General features: G+C 44.9%; 1 protein-coding gene and 1 long non-coding RNA gene across 6 annotated transcripts; both read left to right on the forward strand.

The window, feature by feature from the left end:
• Positions 1 to 1,310: 1,310 nt before the first annotated feature.
• On the forward strand, positions 1,311 to 12,601 carry LOC141042204 (uncharacterized). Its single transcript, XM_073509736.1, has 2 exons — positions 1,311 to 1,610; positions 12,404 to 12,601. The coding sequence occupies exons 1-2, from the start codon at positions 1,422 to 1,424 to the stop codon at positions 12,599 to 12,601; spliced, it is 387 nt and encodes a 128-aa protein (XP_073365837.1). The 5' UTR covers positions 1,311 to 1,421.
• Positions 5,128 to 9,074, forward strand: LOC109777926 (uncharacterized). Of its 5 annotated transcripts, none has more exons than XR_012204000.1 (4): positions 5,128 to 6,280; positions 6,690 to 6,771; positions 7,882 to 8,003; positions 8,722 to 9,074. It is a non-coding gene; the product is annotated as an uncharacterized lncRNA (long non-coding RNA). The 5 variants fall into 5 exon arrangements; XR_006671512.2 differs by lacking the exon at positions 5,128 to 6,280 and adding an exon at positions 6,287 to 6,475; XR_012204002.1 differs by lacking the exon at positions 6,690 to 6,771 and having other exon boundaries at positions 5,155 to 6,280.
• Positions 12,602 to 22,118: the final 9,517 nt, after the last annotated feature.

Raw genomic sequence — 22,118 nt, forward strand, 5'->3', positions numbered from 1 at the left:
TGTGATTATGGTTATCACACATTATCACACCTAAGATAAGGAAAGTTTGAGCAATATAGATGGTTGTTTGGTTTAAGCCTTACTCTAGGGTCCCACAAGACATACACTTAAAAAATATAGCAAGATTTTTTTAGACTTATCAACTTATGGCTTCCATTTTATGGAATTAACCTCAGGCAATTTTGGCAAGGAGTGTGTGTGCAAAATGTGGCATTGCAAGGCATAGAACCAAAGCGTGCAGATACCTGCGCCCCAAGTGAAGTGAAGTGTGTGTTGGCCATGCCTAAGACACCTGGGTCCCGATGATCGGAATGAGTGTGAATCGACGACGATGATGACATGATTGATCGACGGCACCGGCGGGCTTTCCCAGCTCTGACGCTCGCGCTGCACGTCTGGTGTTTGTTTGCTCGTCACATGCAAACAATCTTGGGCTAGTGTAAATGTACTAGTACAACATATCGATAGGTCAATAACGCATGATGATGGTCGACAAGGATGTACCAGCAACCACGATGTCTGCGTCGTCGTCGTCGTCGTACGTACGAGTGTTCTTCGGTGGTTGGACGTTAGCTAGCCGGTACTGCTCGCCATGAGTAATGCGGCTCCCAGATATAGGAAGCGGTAGGATTCCATTCACGCATCCATCCATCAACTAGTGCAGTGACTGGCGCACGGCCAATCGAGCTGCCCGCCATCAGTAATGAGGCCATGACTGTATGCAGCAGATACTCCTTGAACCATCATACACGCAGCAGGACAGAAGATGGCATGCATGCATCACGCATGCTCGATCGACAAGGATCACTGCCAAACTGTTGCAGCGGTACTGGAACATCTGTAGCCACGATCGATCCACGTCCACCAATGAACCCTCGCCTCGCCCTGTTGTCCGTACCTGCTACGTGTTCCTCCGTCGCTGGCCATATGTCTATATGTGAGAGCATCTTCAACAGACACGCTAGATAAGTGGCGCTGGAAAAAACAGCTATATAATGCGCGACCAAAACTAGCGTTCCAGCAGCCACACTAAAATCCCGCGCGCGGTAAACAAGGTTCAGCGCGCTGGAGAAAACGACATCACGCGCTATATATTTGATGCGCCCGCTGTAAAATCTGGGCTGCTGCAGGTGGGGCCAGCGGATTGGGCGCCGTGTTTTTTTGCATCTGACAAGACTATTTTGACGCTGCAAGATGCTCTCACGGGGAGTGCCACCGGCAATAACTACTGGGGTTCTCTGATTTAGCAAGTGGCAAGCTTCCTTTCCTGCCTCGCTACAGCAGTACCCATGGGGCATGGCCACCATCTACCAGCTGGCTATAAACCTCCATCGCCGCACCTCAGGCTCAGCTCAGGTCGCTATGTATACACCGGAGCACCGAGCAGCCTAGCTTCCCCTAGCTTCTTCTTCGGCAGATTAATGGAGGCTCGGGCTCCCCCTGTTTCTCTAGAGCTGTCTCTGGCACTGCCCCCCATGCCACCGCCGTTACCAGCAGCAGCAACCTCATCCCTCTCTCTTCAGGCTGCAGGGGATGCGGCTTTGAGCTCTGCCGCCGGCTCGAAGCTGTTCTCGTGCCTCTTCTGCGACAAGAAGTTCCTCAAGTCGCAGGCGCTGAAGCCAACCATAGCCGCCGATCAGCGGTGCTGACGACGCGCGTGGTTGCCGACGCGCCGGAGTCGGTGGTTGTGGGGCACGTCCGTGTACTGCTGGGCTCGTCCCGTGTACCGCAGCGGACGTCTGACCCAGGGGTCCTCGGACCCGCACCCGACACGCGCGCCATGGCGGGGCTGGGGGTGGGGCAAGCCCGTGCCAGGTGGGGCCGCCGGCTACAGGTCATGCGGCTAGGGTGGCGGAGGAGATAAGATCCCCACCGACCCGCTCAATTCCAGATCTCGATCTCCTTCTCCACCACTTCTGGGAGGCGCCTAGGGTTTCAACGCCTAGGGTTTCCCCGTCGTTCGGCTGGTGGGAGGGGAAGGCGGGAGGAGACCACAGATCCTTCGCTCAGGTCGCTGCATCTCTACCACGCGTGAATCCGCCCACTTCCATGGCGGATCGAGGAGCGGAGAACCGTGGCCATCGGCTTGATGGCTTCGGGGCGGGCCGGGCTGGCCGGGGCGCCGGTCGCTTCGGACGGGGCGCCGGGCGCGGCGGGGGTGGAGGTGGCCGCAACATGGTCTGGACGCGGGACATCGAGGAAGGCGGTCAGGTCTCCACCAACATGGATCAAGGGCGCGTGCTGCCAGATCGAGCAAGGTGGGAGGCGGCGGCCATGGAAACGCAGAGCGATGGCCGTCGCACAGAGAGATGGGGCGACAACAACAACCAAGGCAAGGCGACTACGGGAGACAATCAGCGTCCACAACAAGATATGCGTCCTCAACAAGATCTGCGCCCCCAACATGATGCGCGTCCTCAGCAAGATCGACATCATCCAACTCCGGGAAGAAGGAATGCCACCCCACTAGTGGGCGGTGCTGAGGTTTGAGTCACTTGCAAAGATCCTGGGCATGTCCCAATGTGCTGTCCTAGAGCAGTTTGCGGTAGATGTGGTTTAAATGGACATCTGGTTCCTATTTGCAATACTGTTCTTCCTTGGGAATGTGTGGCTCCTATGTGTGGTTTTCAAGCTAAGGGGAAGGGTTTCTTCTACATACATGACGCTAGTACACCCAAGCAAAATACTGATAGGAACAGATATATTATCATCTCTGTGATAGAAGGGCAAGCTAGTGGCAGGCAGTTGGAGGAGTTCTTTAATGCGTACATTAACACAAATTGGAAGTGTTCTGCTAGGTCGATTGGGCCGAATACTTTTGTGATGAGATTTCCTTCACCTAGAGATGTTGACAAAGCTTGTTTCGCTGAAACTATGAATATTAAGAGCTGTGGTGCTGTGGTGAGTCTCAAAAAATGGTCTGAATCTGTGGGTGCCAAGGGTGTACTTAACATTGCTTGGGTCAATGTTAGCAACATCCCTTTGGACAAAAGGTGTGAAAAAAATATTGCTTATGTTGGATCTTTGGTGGGTGCGACTTTGGACATCGACAAATCTACTATCAACAGACCCGAGTCGGTCAGGATTAAGTTGGGTTGTAGAGATGCTGAGAACATCCCAGCTAAGGCAGAGGGGGTGTTGGGAGATATTTCTATGTTTTCTTCTACTCGGTGGATAAAATTCTGATTAAAAATAATCCTAAAGGAACTGTGACAATTACTCAGGATGCAGACAAGGGGGTGTCACCCAAGAGGGCTAGAATCACAGAAAATGTGCAAAATGGTGACCAGGGGGGCTCTTCTTCCACTTTGGGGAACTTTTCTGCTCCTCCCAATTCAGTTGTGAGGGGAGTGCACATGCCAGCTTTAACAGAAAGTATGGAAGAGGAAAATGATGCTGGGAAAAATCAAAAAGAAAATGAGGAGAATTTCTCCGAGGAGGAAAGTGAGGAGATTGATAATGAGCTTCTTATTGACACTATTGCTGCTGAAAACAGAGAAAAACAAATGGGGGGGGGGGGGGGGTGTCTCCAGAAACCATATCATATGAAAAAATTATGGTGAATACCACGCAGATCATACCCAGTGTTTCACTTGTCAGAGCAAAAACATCTTATCTAGATGCTGTGTTGGGGCAACCTGATGTCACTGAACTGGATCCTGATGATGTATCATGTCAGCAAGTGCCCTCGGTGTATTCTGTGCAGTCTCCTGATACTTCTGTGGAAGAGAATGTGGAGGTGATCCCTACCCCACCTATGGTGGAGGAAATGCAAGTCAGGATGAGCCAAAGAACAGCTGGTGGTAACATGGAACATATGGGGGTCCAAGCTGAAAAATTGACCAAGAAGAGAAATCTTCAACATAATGAAACAACTCCTAATTCCAACTCTTTTGAGATTTTGTCCAATCTAGAAATTGTTGATACTGCCTCAATGATGGGGGTGGATATCCCTGATAATAATTTTACTGTTATTGATGTGATTAGAGAACTGGAAAAGTCCAGAGCCAATATAGCTGAGAAAACTGAAAATGGTGAGAAACAAAAAGATAATATGTTGTTTATTACCAATGCTGCTGGGGACAAATCCCCTCTAAATACTGACTGGGTGAGGGATGGTGAGGTGGATGAAGAGGAGTTTACTGTTGTTAGATCTAGAAAGAAGGATAAGAAGAAGGTTAATGTAGTAATTTCCAAACCTGTGACTAGAAGTCAGAAAAACAAAATGTCTTTTGATGCTGGTTCGACCATGCTTCCTGGTAAACCTAGCAACAAAAGACAATCTCCCAAATGTAAGAAAAAATGATTAGCCTCTTCTGGAACTGTAGGAGAGTGGGGAAGAGGGGTATGGCTACTTGCTTATCTGACCTGGTTAGAGATTACTGTTTAGATTTTATTGGTATTCAGGAAACAATGAAGAAGGACTTTTCCTCTAAATTCTTGAGGAAATTTGATCCAGGACAGTATTTTGATTGGAGGTGGATCCCTTCAATAGGTAAATCTGGGGGAATTCTTTGTGGTACTAAGGAAGATACTTTTGAAGTTAGATCCTGTGAGACAGGTAAATATATCATGAAGCTTGAACTATGGGATAAGAGAAAAAAAGTGGTATATTGTATTCTGGTAGTGTATGGCTCTGCTCATGAAGAGTATAAAATGGAATTTTTGACAGAGTTGTCTGACATGTGTAGCAATATTACTTGCCCTTACATTGTAGGGGAGACTTTAATATTCTTAGATATGCTAAGGAGAAAAATAAGAAAACTAGAATGAGTCATGCTACTGATCTCTTTAACTCCATCATTAATACATTCTGTCTCAGGGAAGTTGACATGAATGGTGGTATATATACTTGGTCTAATAATCAACAAATTTCTACCCTGGAAAAATTGGACCGTATACTTATGTCCAGTTCTTGGGAAAGGCAATTTCCTTTGACTTCTGTCAGGAAACTTACTAAAGAGATTTCAGATCATAGACCTTTGCTCTTGAATACTGAAGACTTTATTCCTAATACAAGTCAGAAGAGAGATTTCAGATTTGATCTGAATTGGCTCAAAAATCCTGAGTTTATACCCTTAGTTGCTAAGGTGTGGATGAAACCTGTGAATGCAAATGATCCCATTGATGTTCTGAATATCAAAATGAAGAGATTCAAGAAATTTTTCAAAGGTTGGGGATCCAACTTGTTTGGGAAATCTAGAAAGAGAAGGAGAGATCTTAGAGAGGAACTTGAACATCTAGAAAAACTAGAAGAAACTGATGTGCTTTCCCCTGAATTATACTGCAAGAAAGTTGAGATTTTGGTGGAATTATATAATCTACTGGTAGAAGAGGGATTACATGGATGCAAAAATCCCATGAAAATTGGTTGTTGAAAGGGGATAGAAATACTGACTACTTTCACAGAATAGTAAACGGGAGAAGGAGGAGGAATACTATTTTCTCACTTAGTTGTGGAGATGAGATGATAGAGGGGACTAAAAACCCACTACTAGAAATCTACGTTTTACCTAGGGCCAAGGCCTTCACCTAGAGCTTATTAATCTCCTCAAGGGAAAGAAAAGTAATGAATAGTGCCCCTCTAGGGAAAGACAATTTTGCTGCAAAAAAAACTGGAAAATAAAATTTCCCAAAGTACTGGTGCCACGTGCATACCATCCACCCCGAAAAAACACCAAGATATGGCCTCCCGCGTCGACGGCGCGCGCCTTTTATTTGCCCCTGCGCATGAGGGCCCATTCTGCAGTGAGATAGCAAAGGGAGAAAGGGCGCGCAGTGCCAAAAAATTTTCGGCTAAATTTGGTCTCCTTCACCCGTGCCTCAAGCCTTCGCCGCCGCCCGCCGCCAGAGAAAATCCCCCATCCTTCTCTCCTCAATCTTCATCTCCCCATGGCCCCATCGCATGGCCCGCCGTGCGCCACCACCCCGTCGCGCCCCTACCGGCCCTGCTCCACCGCGTAGCCTCTTCCTCCCCTTCTCCCCAACATCGGTGACCGAGTCGGACCATCCGGCGGTGGGCACGATGTCCTCTCGCGGATCTGACTGCCGCCACCGTTGCCTTCTCAACGCCACCTCGAGCTCCCCCACGACGCGGTTGTCCCTGACGAGCACCACCCTGACACTACGTCCCCGGCGAGCTCCTCCCCGACGGCCCCATACTCTTCTGCACCGCCCCCGCCCCCTCCTCTCCTGCCACTCGAGCACTACGGCGAGGATAACGGAATCCACCTCCTCGCTAGATCAAGATCGCGCCCACCACCTCGACTTCTCTCCAAAGGTTCTCTCCCTGTCTCTCGCTCTCTGGTTTAGGTAGCTGTATATGTTCTGATTTGTTCCGTGTGCAGATCCTGGAAGCGATGCTCGTCTCTGTGATTTGCTTGTCAAGAAATTATGCATAGATTACTTCACTACTGCTCTCGGCTAGCTTGACGTTGTGGCAGAATATCAGTTTCCCCTTTGCACATCCGCTCATGTAGGTTTAGTAGTACATGTCTATTCATTTAGGTGTTTCAGCTTGCACGTTTCCAGATCCAGAGCTTACAGGTCTATCAATTTAGATGTTCAGCGTGCCCGTTATGTCCAGATCTAGAACTTAAAAGTAGCATTTTCACATACAAGATCTAGTGGGTAAATCTTTTAAGTTCAAGTTCAGAATTAAAGACAGATATATGGCTGCTATGATGCAGGTTGTCCATGCTAACAGTGGCGGAGCTTGAAAGAAATCTTAGGAGGGGCAAAGGTAAAACAAAAAATCAAATACAAATACAGGTATAAGGGATGCAAGTGGAGGCATCTGCATGTCCGCGAAGCAAAAATTGCATTAATCTTTGTTAGTTTAACAACCCTCTTAGATTATTTTTTCTGTTCGCGGTCACTCACGGATATGCGGACGCCATCCACTTAAACAAGTTAGATTTTGCAGAATACTGAGAACATAGATAATTACATTGATCCTATCCACATTAGCTTACAAATACATTTCTAACATTAATTATATATAAGCTACTTGGTAACAAATGAAACTGAACCAAAATACTAAATAAATATGTAGTATTGAGTTAATCACTAAGGATCAGCTCTTTGTTTCTTCCCGCTCCTAAATTGCATAAGAAATTCTTGACTGTGATTTTACTCTCCGTGCTTAACATAAGCTACTGGATAAAAAATCATCTTCCAACATATTACGTAGCATTGTCTTATTAATCTTCGAAGTAGAAAATACAAGCTTGGCACTTCAGTATAGCAGGATTAAATTCCCAGTGGGGAGAGTGAGGCTAGACTGCTCTTGCTGCTCATAGCCTCACTTGTACATGACACCGGCAGTGGCCTGATGCCTAAGCACGACCGCGACTAGACGAGCCCAGGAGCTCTAACCACCAGCCTCTGGCATCTGGCCCCAACGCTAGTAAGCTCCAGTGGCATGTGTTCTGGCTCCCCGACCCCATGCTCACGCGTCACCGGTCGCAAAGTCCGTGCTAGACAAAAGAGTAGAAGGCGCGCTACAGTATTGTTTCGCTGCTTGTTTGTCTCCTATGCAGAGCATGAGAAGGATGTGATAACTGTGCCTTATGGGTTGTAGTGTGCAGTACTACTACCTGGTACTAATTTTTTTTATTTTCGCTGGGAGGCAACCGCCCAGGTTCGCCCCTGTGAAGCTCTGCCGTTGCATGCTAGTACTCTGGATACTATGTCAACTAGATTGTTGATTGTTTGTGTGGGCAAAGCAACCAAAGTTGTTGATAGGTATTCTATATCCTATCTTTTCAGGCGCGATGGTTACTGGAACAATCTTCCTTCTAACGATCCCATTTTGTTAACTTAAAACATATTTGTTAACTTAAAACATATCTCCTGACTGAATGTTTTTGTGATTTAAAGGTACCGATGAATGTTTAAAGGCTACATTGGTGTTTCTAGCTTGGAGAAGCAACATCAACTTGGGATACAGATTCACCAGCATATGTACATGCATCTCATAGGGGGAGAGCTCTTGCATGGATGTAAGACCATTTTGCTTCAGCCAGTTATAGATTTTAGAGTGATGATTTGCTTAAATTCGTTTCCATTCATAAAATCAACATCCAATGAAATATGAGAAAATTATTTTACCTCTATTATTGTAATTGGGAGCTATGAAAACCACATCAATAGAGTTAGTATATTTTGATTGATTAGTTTCTTCTGCTATTTTCTGCGGCTCAAATTCAGCTGAAGCTTTACAGAACTAGGGGAACACTAATCCATAGAGCTATCCTTTCCTTTGCTTCATTTTTCCTGTAGAACAGAGTAAGCATGATCTGAGTAGTGTGTACACAACACATCGCTTAACTGGACATGTATGTTTTCACAACCGGGACCTTGTCTTGCAGATCCTTGAAAAGAGCCAAGAACCACTAAATTTGTGTGCTTAGCAAAATGCAGATCATGTAACTTTTCTGAAATTAACTTCGGATTATACAAACTTTGTATGTTCCTGCAATTCTGATGTTCAAATGCCTGCTTTTGCGATGAGCAAAGCTTTATGTGTGGTGGTATGTATGGTTCTGCTGCTTCGGTGCGAAGCATGATCATATTATTGCCAGGGCTATGTGTGCTGTGGGGAGGGATTACATTCTCTTGGCCTGTCCATATTGTGCACATTATAATTATGCTTCCAAAATTCTACCAGAATACCCGCCTTATAACTATGTGCTAAACTGCTTGTCATCATAATTTCAGGACCATAATGTCACTCTGGATGCTTCTCCACAAGATTTGATTCTGGAGCCTGACGCTGGTGTTGTAGGGATGTTTGGATTTTTATTGATAATGCATCTGGAACTACCTCAGCTTGTCACTCCTCGGAAGCCAACCTCTTGATAGTTAATGATGTCGGGTGCATGTATAGATAGCATGTTGTAACAAGTTTATTTGATACTCGGCGTGACCAACAATGCTTGTACATGTTGGTCACAGTGTTCTAGTTGCAACGACTAACTTGTCAAAGCTTATTTTTTGAATTTGGCCTTTAGTTGACTACATATCTGATGTATGTGTTCATTGATTATGAATCTGATGTGGTGTATGATGAATTTTGGATGTGATTTACTAATTTAAAATTTTGCTATGATTTAATTATTTGAATTATGGTTGATATGAATTTATATTCAAATTGCATATTTGTACAGGGAAGATATGAATATGATGTTTCCCTAGGGTATTATTCAAACATCTGGTAGGGAAAGAACTCTAGGGAAAGTTGCGGGGTGGCACAATTTAGATGGACCCTACAGTCTTTCCCTAGGGTTTGTGCCCCTAGGTAAAGATGGTTTCCCTAGGGCTTTCTCATGCACTCTAGGGAAAGAGCTCTTTCCCGACTATACTACACCTAGGGTTCTTTACCTAGGGCAAGCTCTAGGTAAAGTCTTTCCCTATGGATTTTTGCATTTCACCTAGGGTATATGGCCCTAGGTAAAATGTGGATTTCTAGTAGTGACCTGTTGAAACATGCAACAAAGTTCTATAAGGACCTTTTTGGACCTGCATCTGGAAATCTATGCAAGTTAAAAGAGGATATGTGGGAGTCTAATGAGAAATTGACAGATATTGATAATTTCATTCTTACTAGGCCCTTTTCTGAAACAGAAATAAAAAATGCTCTCTTTTCTATGAAGCCAAATAAAGCACCAGGACCTGATAATATCCCCATTGAATTTTTTCAACATTGCTGGGAAATAGTAAAAAGTGAGGTGATGCTCCTGTTTGAGTGGTTTCATGACAACAAGCTAGATGTGCAGCGCTTGAATTATGGGATCATTACTTTACTACCTAAAGTTGCGGGTGCTAATAAAATTCAGCAGTTCCGCCCCATATGCTTGCTGAGATGCATTTATAAACTAATCACTAAGGTGCTTACTATTAGACTAGAGCCTTATGTTGATATCCTCTTTAGTAGACACCAAAATGCTTTTATTAAGAAAAGAGATATAATGGATGGAATCATGTCTTTACATGAGATTCTCCATCATACTTATAGTAAGAAAAAAATCTGGGATCGTGTTGAAGCTAGACTTCGAGAAAGCTTACGACAAAGTTAACTGGAATTTCCCGTTAAATTGTCATAAGATGAGGGAGTTTCATCCACAATGGACTGAATGGGTTAGGAAATCCTGGTAGGAGGCACAGTTAGTGTGAAGCTGAATGACGAGGTGGGGCCCTATTTTCAAAGTTTAAAAGGGGTGCGCCAGGGAGACCCATTCTCACCTTTCCTCTTTAACTTAGCCGCTGACTGCTTGACAAAAATGGTGATTAAAGCTCAGCAGAATGGCTTGTTCAAAGGGTTAGCGTCTGATTTGATACCAAATGGGGTGGCTATCTTGCAATATGCAGATGACACGATCCTATGCTCCGAGGATAACCCTAGAAATGCTCTTAATATTAAGCTGTTGTTATATCTTTTTGAAGTCATGTCTGGGCTGAAAATCAATTTTCTGAAAAGTGAAATCTCTTCGACACGTGCTGATGATACTACTATGCAAAAATATGCTGAGATGTTTAACTGCCAGATAGGTAACTTCCCTATCAAATACCTAGGCATGCCTGTGAGCTATACTGGTTTGAAGTGTAGTGATTGGGCCTTTGTAGATGACAAATTCATCGATCACTGTGAAAACTGGATTAGTGAAGCTCTATCCATGGGGGGGAGGCTGATTAAAGTGAACTCTGTGCTGTCTCATATTCCTACTTTTTACATGTCTATGTTTCTTCAGAATAAGACTACCTTGGAGAAGTGGGACAAACCTAGAAGAAAATTTTTCTGGCATAGAAAAGGAAAAAAGAGAGGCTACCATATGGTTAAATGGAGCCGTATATGTCGATCCAAAAAGAAAGGGGGTTTGGGTGTTAAAGACTTGAGGAAATAGAATATTAGTCTTTTAGTGAAATGGTGGTGGAAGCTTGAGAAAAAGAAAGGGCTCTGGCTAGATAGAGTTAAGGCTAAATACTTAAAGAAAACTTCGGTTGCTATGGTTAAACACAAAGCCAGTGACTCGCCTTGCTGGAAATCACTTCTGAAAGTGAAAGACCTTTATATGCTGGGTAGAGGTATTAATTTGAACAGGGGAGATGTGGCTAGACTCTGGCTTGATAGCCTGGATGGTAGAATCCCTTTTAAAGACAGATTCCCACTGCTCTTTGAGACTTGTATTGACCAAAACTGTACTGTTGTCAAATTTAAATGTCTTGATCAGATCTCCTCTTTTAGGAGGAGGATGTCTCATGAGATGACGAAACAATGGGAGGAAATGAAAAAAGAGATGTTAACTCTGAAACAAAGTGATTTGCCGGATGAGGTTTATTGGAAACTAGACAGGTCGGGCAAATATAATACAAAGTCCATGTTCACATGGCTAGAGAGGGATATTGCAGGATCTAACTTTAAATGGATCTGGGATGCAAAACTGCCTCTTAAAATACAAATATTCTTGTGGCAGATGGCATAGAATGCCATCCTGACTAGGGACAACATGAAAAAAAGATTATGGCCAGGGGATTCTTGCTGTTCTTTTTGTGATCAACCAGAAACAACTCAACACTTGATGTTCTTGTGCCCTGTTTCCAGGGTGGTGTGGAGAACCGTAGGTTCCGTGCTTGGAACTGATTGCTGCCCTAATACTATTTGGCAATACTATGTGTGGATGTATAGTTTCTTACCTGGGCTGGACAAAATATACACCGTTGGCTTGGCTGCTATATGTTGGGCTATTTGGCTGGCCAGGAACCGAGCCACTTTCGAACTCAAATGGATTAACTCTCCATTTGAAATTGTATTTACAGCTTGTGCCTTTTTGATGTACTGGGCAGGTCTCCAGAAACCAGAGATAGGGAAGATGGTGAAAAAAGGAGCGGAGATGCTGAAGGAGAACACAACACAGATGCTGCTGCTTTGCGGTCCCCCGATTCCAACTAGGGACGGACGTGATGGGAACTGAGGAAGAAGACGCTGCGGACCGTGATCAGTAAGTCTCTGGTGTTTTGGCGAAGAAGAGCCGTCGATGCATCCTGGAGTCTCGTGTGCTGGATGAACAGGGTGGTGTCTTTTGGTCCTTGCTGTGGGTGCTCTGGTAGTTCTTTTGGGTTGTTTTGTTATGGCCGTTGTGGACTGGTGCCTGATGGTGGTGTCTGTAAGACTGGTGATACTTTGCGTAGGTGTTCGTAGTGCAGTTTTGGGTGACACTCAGGTTTTCGCCCCATGATCTGTTGTTCCTGATGACAGGCGCAGATAATGGGTTTTCTGGTGTTGCCCCGAACTCGCTTTTTCCTCTTTCTCTCTAGCCTTGCTGGGTTCAGTTTCCGAGACTCTGTATTTCCGTTATGAAAGTAATGGAAAGGGGAAAAGCCCGGTTCAAAAAAAAAGTCGCAGGCGCTGGGTGGCCACCAGAACAAGCACAGGAAGGACAGGGGCGTCCGCACCTGGAACGCCCACCTCTACCTCTCAGATGGAGCTGGTGACACCGAGTGGCCAGCCACCGCGGCCATGGCGCATACCCTGGCTACGCTTGACGACGAGGAGCAGCAGATGCAGAAGCAGCAGCAGCTTGATCTTAGCCTTAAGCTTTAGCTAGCTAGGCAGCTAGCGCCTGTGTATGTGCGTTTCTTCTCCTCCTTAACTAGCTAGAACCAGAGCGGGTGTGTGCATGTGCTAATATGTACACGTACTAGATATCTCTTGTATGTATTGTACGTACGTATATGTTTCCCGGTTCAGACGCACACACATGCTTGCTTATATACTCCTTTTTTAGTAGAAGTGCATGTGTGTATATACTATGGCATGTCTGTGGTGTTGCCCCGGTCTGATCCGTTCAACGATAATGGCTTCGCCCTTGGTGAGCTACCTTGGAGGCCCCGCAAAGTTGCATATCAGCGATGGAGCCGCGTCGAGCTCAGATTCAAAAGTAATCTGTCAATTTTTTCTTTGGTGGCTACTGCGGCGGTGCCGGAGGCAGGTGACAGGCGATGGTGTCAAATTCAGGGGAGTCTTTGGTATTGACTGTAAGTTTATTTCTTGTCTGTTGCTCCTTTGCGCAAATGCTAGCATTCTGCTGTCTTTTCGGTTTTGTCAGGTTAGTGTTTACGTGGCTTGTACTATGATACTTCTGATATAAATGAGACACATATTACCTTGCAAAAAAATATACTCCTTTATGTACGATAAATTCAACAATTTTCTTCCGTGACACCGTAGAAACTCATTCAAAATTGTTGCAAGTTATTTTGCAAAACTCGAGCATATACCTGTGCAAATAATATATGGCATGCAACAAATCCCTTTTCAGAAAACAAATCTCAGACTATGTTTGAGGTTGCTGTGTTGTTTTGTGAAATTAGATTAGTTAATGAAAATCGACTACTTTGCAGTATACAAAAAATAAGCCATGATGAAAAAACTACATACTCCTTCTAATTATCATATTTTAAAACACTAATTTTTATTTTCACATACGCAAAATATAGGTGTTTTTTTTTTAAATTCAACGTGATAAGAAACGAATAATTAGGCCATGATGTAGCTGATGCGCTCAGAGAATGTTATCTTTCCATTCCTAACAACAATAGGCATCATATTAAACGAACAATAATCAGCCCTTTGCCCGTATTTCCTTGCAAACATCATCATTCCTTGAAAGAACTAAGCCATGTAGAGTGGTCATTGGCAAACTACTATTAGGTCTCTCTGTTATTTAGAAATGGCAACTAAAACATGTTATACTGTGAAGAGCAAGTACTCTCCAATTTATAGCATGAATGCAATATAATTATATTTTTGTAGCCAGAACCTCTTTTCACATGCAACTTATCGAATTACCCTTGTACATTACAATATTAATACAAAACTATAGTAGGATCCTTTCATATTGTTTTCCTGTATAAAAAGAGACGTTATCTCTAGAAGTAAAATATTAACATACCTCCAGTCATTGCAACGGTGAAATACAAGAGGTTTGCTTAATCTATGTTTTCTAAGATTTCTCACATCTAAGTTGATGCCTTGAGCCATTGATTGGATATCTACATGTCGAGATTCGCATGAGGATGGCAATAATTTTTCTTTTTATTTTATGGGAATGTGTGTGATGAGTTACAAATATTACTTTAGAGGGATAGGAACGTCGATTTGTACATAAAAGAATTCAATCAACTTACACATACACATACCAAAATTTTAACTAGAAAACATGCAAGAGATGATGACAGCCAAATATAATGAGAAAATCATTTTAACTTTACTGTTACCAGACCATCTCCTTGTAAAAAATTGAAGGAAATATGCCCTAGAGGCAATAATAAAGTTATTATTTATTTCCTTATATCATGATAAATGTTTATTATTCATGCTAGAATTGTATTAACCGGAAACATAATACTTGTGTGAATACATAGACAAAAGAGTGTCACTAGTATGCCTCTACTTGACTAGCTCGTTGATCAAAGATGGTATGTTTCCTAGCCATAGACACGAGTTGTCATTTGATTAACGGGATCACATCATTAGGAGAATGATGTGATTGACTTGACCCATTCCGTTAGCTTAGCACTCGATCGTTTAGTATGTTGCTATTGCTTTCTTCATGACTTATACATGTTCCTATGAATATGAGATTATGCAACTCCCGTTTACCGGAGGAACACTTTGTGTGCCACCAAACGTCACAATGTAACTGGGTGATCATAAAGGTGCTCTACAGGTGTCTCCGAAGGTACCTGTTGGGTTGGCGTATTTCGAGATTAGGATTTGTCACTCTGATTGTTGGAGAGGTATCTCTGGGCCCTCTCGGTAATGCACATCACTTAAGCCTTGCAAGCATTGCAACTAATGAGTTAGTTGTGGGATGACGTATTACGAAACGAGTAAAGAGACTTGCCGGTAACGAGATTGAACTAGGTATTGAGATACCGACGATCAAATCTCGGGCAAGTGACATACCGATGACAAAGGGAACAACGTATGTTGTTATGCGGTCTGACCGATAAAGATCTTCGTAGCATATGTGGGAGCCAATATGAGCATCCAGGTTCCGCTATTGGTTATTGACCGGAGACGTGTCTCGGTCATGTCTACATAGTTCTCGAACCCGTAGGGTCCGCACGCTTAACGTTTCGATGACAGTTATATTATGAGTTTATATGTTTTGATGTACCGAAGGTTGTTCGGTGTCCCGGATGTGATCACAGACATGACGAGGAGTCTCGAAATGTTCGAGACATGAAGATTGATATATTGGAAGCCTATATTTGGATATCGGAAGTGTTCCGGGTGAAATCGGGATTTTACCGGAGTACCGGAGGGGTTACCGGAACCCCTCGGGGGTTAATGGGCCATAGTGGGACTTAGTGGAGAAGAGGAGAGGCGGCCAGGGCAAGGGCCGCGCGCCCCTCCCCCCTAGTCCGAATAGGACAAGGAGAGGGGGGCGGCGCCCCCCCTTTCCTTCTTCTCCTCCACCTCTTTCCCCCTCTTCTCCTAATCCAACAAGGAAAAGGGAGGGAGTCCTACTCTCGGTGGGAGTAGGACTCCACCTGGCGGGCCCCTCCTGGCCTGCCGCACCTTCCCCCCTTGCTCCTTTATATACGGGGGCAGGGGGCACCCTAGAGACACAACAATTGATCGCTTGATCTTTTAGTCGTGTGCGGTGCCCCCCTCCACCATAGTCCACCTCGATAATACTGCAGCAGTGCTTAGGCGAAGCCCTGCGTCGGTAGAACATCATCATCGTCACCACGCCGTCATGCTGACGAAACTCTCCCTCAACACTCGGCTGGATCGGAGTTCGAGGGACGTCATCGGGCTGAACGTGTGCTGAACTCGGAGGTGCCATGCGTTCGGTACTTGATCGGTCGGATCGTGAAGACGTACGACTACATCAACCGCGTTGTGCTAACGCTTCCGCTTTCGGTCTACGAGGGTACGTGGACAACACTCTTCCCTCTCGTTGCTATGCATCACCATGATCTTGCGTGTGCGTAGGATTTTTTTTGAAATTACTACGTTCCCCAACAGTGGCATCCGAGCCAGGTTTTATGCGTTGATGTTATATGCACGAGTAGAACACAAGTGAGTTGTGGGCGATATAAGTCATACTGCTTACCAGCATGTCATACTTTGGTTCGGCGGTATTGTTGGATGAAGCGGCCCGGACCGACATTACGCGTACGCTTACGCGAGACTGGTTCTACCGACGTGCTTTGCACAAAGGTGGCTGGCGGGTGTCAGTTTCTCCAACTTTAGTTGAACCGAGTGTGGCTATGCCCGGTCCTTGCGAAGGTTAAAACATCACCAACTTGACAAACTATCATTGTGGTTTTGATGCGTAGGTAAGAACGGTTCTTGCTAAGCCCGTAGCAGCCACGTAAAATTTGCAACAACAAAGTAGAGGACGTCTAACTTGTTTTTGCAGGGCATGTTGTGATGTGATATGGTCAAGACATGATGCTAAATTTTATTGTATGAGATGATCATGTTTTGTAACCGAGTTATCGGCAACTGGCAGGAGCCATATGGTTGTCGCTTTATTGTATGCAATGCAATCGCCCTGTAATGCTTTACTTTATCACTAAGCGGTAGTGATAGTCGTAGAAGCATAAGATTGGCGAGACGACAACGATGCTACGATGAAGATCAAGGTGTCGCGCCGGTGACGATGGTGATCATGACGGTGCTTTGGAGATGGAGATCACAAGCACAAGATGATGATGGCCATATCATATCACTTATATTGATTTCATGTGATGTTTATCTTTTCTGCATCTTATCTTGCTTTGATTGACGGTAGCATTATAAGATGATCCCTCACATCAAAGTATAAGTGTTCTCCCTGAGTATGCACCGTTGCGGAAGTTCTTCGTGCTGAGACACCACGTGATGATCGGGTGTGATAGGCTCTACGTTCAAATACAACAGGTGCAAAATAGTTGCACACGTGGAATACTCAGGTTAAGCTTGACGAGCCTAGCATATGACAGATATGGCCTCGGAACACGGAGACCGAAAGGTTGAGCATGAATCATATAGTAGATATGATCAACATAGTGATGTTCACCGTTGAAACTACTCCATCTCACGTGATGATCGGACATGGTTTAGTTGATATGGATCACGTGATCACTTAGAGGATTAGAGGGATGTCTATCTAAGTGGGAGTTCTTAAGTAATATGATTAATTGAACTTAAATTTATCATGAACTTAGTACCTGATAGTATCTTGCTTGTCTATGTTGATTTTAGATAGATGTCCCGTGCTGTTGTTCCGTTGAATTTTAATGCGTTCCTTGAGAAAGCAAAGTTGAAAGATGATGGTAGCAATTACACGGACTGGGTCCGTAACTTTAGGATCTCATTGCTGCACAGAAGAATTACGTCCTGGAAGCACCGCTGGGTGCCAGGCCTGCTGCAGATGCAACTGACGACGTTAAGAACGTCTGGCAAAGCAAAGCTGATGACTACTCGATAGTTCGGTGTGCCATGCTTTACGGCTTAGAACCGGGACTTCAACGACGTTTTGAACGTCATGGAGCATATGAGATGTTCCAGGAGTTGAAGTTAATATTTCAAGCAAATGCCCAGATTGAGAGATATGAAGTCTCCAATAAGTTCTACAGCTGCAAGATGGAGGAGAATAGTTCTGTCAGTGAGCATATACTCAGAATGTCTGGGTATAACAATCACTTGATTCAACTGGGAGTTAATCTTCCGGATGATAGTGTCATTGACAGAATTCTTCAATCACTGCCACCAAGCTACAAGAGCTTCGTGATGAACTATAACATGCAAGGGATGGATAAGACGATTCCCGAGCTCTTCGCAATCCTAAAGGCTGCGGAGGTAGAAATCAAGAAGGAGCATCAAGTGTTGATGGTCAATAAAACCACCAGTTTCAAGAAAAAGGGCAAAGGGAAGAAGAAGGGGAACTTCAAGAAGAACAGCAAGCAAGTTGCTGTTCAGGAGAAGAAACCCAAGTCTGGACCTAAGCCTGAGACTGAGTGCTTCTACTGCAAGCAGACTGGTCACTGGAAGCGGAACTGCCCCAAGTATTTGGCGGATAAGAAGGATGGCAAGGTGAACAAAGGTATATGTGATATACATGTTATTGATGTGTACCTTACTAATGCTCGCAGTAGCACCTGGGTATTTGATACTGGTTCTGTTGCTAATATTTGCAACTCGAAACAGGGGCTACGAATTAAGCGAAGATTGGCTAAGGACGAGGTGACGATGCGCGTGGGAAATGGTTCCAAAGTCGATGTGATCGCGGTCGGCACGCTACCTCTACATCTACCTTCGGGATTAGTTTTAGACCTAAATAATTGTTATTTGGTGCCAGCGTTAAGCATGAACATTATATCTGGATCTTGTTTGATGCGAGACGGTTATTCATTTAAATCAGAGAATAATGGTTGTTCTATTTACATGAGTAATATCTTTTATGGTCATGCACCCTTGAAGAGTGGTCTATTTTTGTTGAATCTCGATAGTAGTGATACACATATTCATAATATTGAAGCCAAAAGATGCAGAGTTGATAATGATAGTGCAACTTATTCGTGGCACTGCCGTTTAGGTCATATCGGTGTAAAGCGCATGAAGAAACTCTATACTGATGGACTTTTGGAACCACTTGATTATGAATCACTTGGTACTTGCAAACCGTGCCTCATGGGCAAGATGACTAAAACGCCGTTCTCCGGAACTATGGAGAGAGCAACAGCTTTGTTGGAAATCATACATACAGATGTATGTGGTCCGATGAATATTGAGGCTCGTGGCGGATATCGTTATTTTCTCACCTTCACAGATGATTTAAGCAGATATGGATATATCTACTTAATGAAACATAAGTCTGAAATATTTGAAAAGTTCAAAGAATTTCAGAGTGAAGTTGAAAATCATCGTAACAAGAAAATAAAGTTTCTACGATCTGATCGTGGAGGAGAATATTTGAGTTATGAGTTTGGTCTTCATTTGAAACAATGCGGAATAGTTTCGCAACTCACGCCACCCGGAACACCACAGCGTAATTAATGGTGTGTCCGAACGTCGTAATCGTACTCTACTAGATATGGTGCGATCTATGATGTCTCTTACTGATTTACCGCTATCGTTTTGGGGTTATGCTTTGGAGACGGCCGCATTCACGTTAAATAGGGCACCATCAAAATCCGTTGAGACGACGCCTTATGAACTGTGGTTTGGCAAGAAACCAAAGTTGTCGTTTTTTAAAGTTTGGGGCTGCGATGCTTATGTGAAAAGGCTTCAACCTGATAAGCTTGAACCCAAATTGGAGAAATGTGTCTTCATAGGATACCCAAAGGAGACTGTTGGGTACACCTTCTATCACAAATCCGAAGGCAAGACTTTTGTTGCTAAATTCAGAATCTTTCTGGAGAAGGAGTTTCTCTCGAAAGAAGTGAGTGGTAGGAAAGTAGAACTTGATGAGGTAATTGTACCTGCTCCCTTATTGGAAAGTAGTTCATCGCAGAAACCGGTTTCTGCGACGCCTACACCAATTAGTGAGGAAGTTAATGATGATGATCATGGAACTTCAGATCAAGTTGTTACTGAACCTCGTAGATCAACCAGAGTAAGATCCGCACCAGAGTGGTACGGTAATCCTGTTCTGGAGGTCATGCTACTAGACCATGACGAACCTACGAACTATGAAGAAGCGATGGTGAGCCCAGATTCAGCGAAATGGCTTGAGGCCATGAAATCTGAGATGAGATCCATGTATGAGAACAAAGTGTGGACTTTGGTTGACTTGCCCGATGGTCGGCAAGCAATTGAGAATAAATGGATCTTCAAGAAGAAGACTGACGCTGACGGTAATGTTACTGTCTATAAAGCTCGACTTGTTGCAAAAGGTTTTCGACAAGTTCAAGGGATTGACTACGATGAGACCTTCTCACCCGTAGCGATGCTTAAGTCTGTCCGAATCATGTTAGCAATTGCCGCATTTTATGATTATGAAATTTGGCAAATGGATGTCAAAACTGCATTCCTGAATGGATTTCTGGAAGAAGAGTTGTATATGATGCAACCAGAAGGTTTTGTCGATCCAAAGGGAGCTAACAAAGTGTGCAAGCTCCAGCGATCTATTTCTGGACTGGTGCAAGCCTCTCGGAGTTGGAATAAACGTTTTGATAGTGTGATCAAAGCATTTGGTTTTGTACAGACTTTTGGAGAAGCCTGTATTTACAAGAAAGTGAGTGGGAGCTCTGTAGCATTTCTAATATTATATGTGGATAACATATTGCTGATTGGAAATGATATAGAATTTCTGAATAGCATAAAGGGATACTTGAATAAGAGTTTTTCAATGAAAGACCTCGGTGAAGCTGCACCTCTTAAATCTCGGGACGAGATTTCTTGTAGTGGGGGAGAATTGTGACACCCGGATAATTAAGCTACAGTGAACCTCTGCTAATGATGCCACGTCACTTCCATTACTGTTGCTAATCTCACGTTAGTTCGAAAACGATTTAAATTCAAAGTCAAAGTCAAGCAAACAATAAAAGTTTTCAAATATTAAAACTAAAATGTTCATCGTGTGGCAAATAATCCCTAACTAGTTTTGGTGGTGGAACCAACCTTTTACAAAGTGTTTAAATGCCCTAAACTAATTAAAAACAGCGGCTAAAATAATAATTTAATTGCTTTTGAAAATATAAAAATATTAAACTAATTTATTTTGGGTCCAACTAGGTTTGGCAGTGGCCTATTTTGATGATACTAATTTAGGTGCTAACTTGGTATTTTAAAGAAGCTAAAATAATTAGGAACTAAAAGAAAACAGAAAAGAAAATAAATAAAGAATAGAAACAGAAATCAAAACTATGAAATAAAAATAAAATGAGTAGAGGCCCCCTGGCCAACTGGGCCAGACGGCCCAGCTGGCCGACCCACTGGCCCAACCGCCCCCCCACTCGCTCCCTTAACCACCACCCGACCGAAACCCTAACCCCGTCGCCCCGCACCCCACTTCCCCCCCACGATCCCCTCTCCTCCCTCTCTCCCCCTCGATCCATCCAGATCGGGCTCCGACCCCGGTGCCCCGCTGCCCACCTCGTCGTCGGCGTTCCCTGACGCCGCTCGTCGTCTCCAGCACCGCCCCGCCATCGTCGCCTCCTCCCCCCGATCTGGATCGAGGACCCGATCCCAACACGTCCCCATCGCTCCGGACCGCCCTCCCTCATGCCGGCGCCCCACACCGCCCCGTCCTCACCTCCTCCTCGACCGGCGCCCAGTGCTCGGCGCCCCCACCCCGTCGCCGCTCGACGCCGCTACCACCAGATCGCCCTCGCTGTCGTTCGCCGGGTCGCCCGCTACCTCGCCGGCGCCGCCTCCCCGTCGGACTGCGTCGTCCTCGTCCCTTCCTCGCGCCGCTTCTCCGAGCCACGCCGCCCGTTCCCCTGCTGCCTGGGTGAGGAACCCTCTCAACCCGCCCCCTTTCTTCGCCGGGTCACCACGGCCGAGCCGCGCTCACCCGTCCCTGGACCATGCGCACGCACGCAATCAGCCACGCCGGGCCTCGCTCACATGCGCGTACCCTGGCCCGCTGCTTCCTATCTCGCCCGCCTTCTGTTGCCGTCGGCCGCCGTCGTATCGGTCGACACCGACCACCCCCGGCTGTGCCACCACCACCATGCGATGCATCGTCGCGTAGGAGTTCGAATGGACCCATCCGCGCCGCGAACGGCTCCCCGTACGCCGTTTCCAGCGAGCTCTTGTGCCGCTACCGTTCTGTAGCTCCTCGCCGGCGCTAATCCGGTGACGTGGCTGTCGTTAGTCACTAATCCCACTTAAACATTCACTGACGCCAGGGGCCCACCCGCTAAACTAACCCTGCTTTCAAAACAAACCTATTAATAAACTGGCTGAATGACAAGTGGGACCCACCGCAGAAAACGATCAAAAAAAAGTAATAATAAAAAGCATTAAAATTAATTAATTAATTAAGCTGCTTAATTAACTTAACTTTAGTTAACCTGCTAGTTAACTAATTAAACTATAATTAGGTAAATCAGAGAATGACAGGGGGCCCCACCCCTGTTGACCAGTCAAGCTTTGACCGGTCAACGGGGTC

Source organism: Aegilops tauschii, chromosome 3 (genome assembly GCF_002575655.3).
Source record: "Aegilops tauschii subsp. strangulata cultivar AL8/78 chromosome 3, Aet v6.0, whole genome shotgun sequence".
NCBI classification, from domain to species: Eukaryota; Viridiplantae; Streptophyta; class Magnoliopsida; order Poales; family Poaceae; genus Aegilops; species Aegilops tauschii.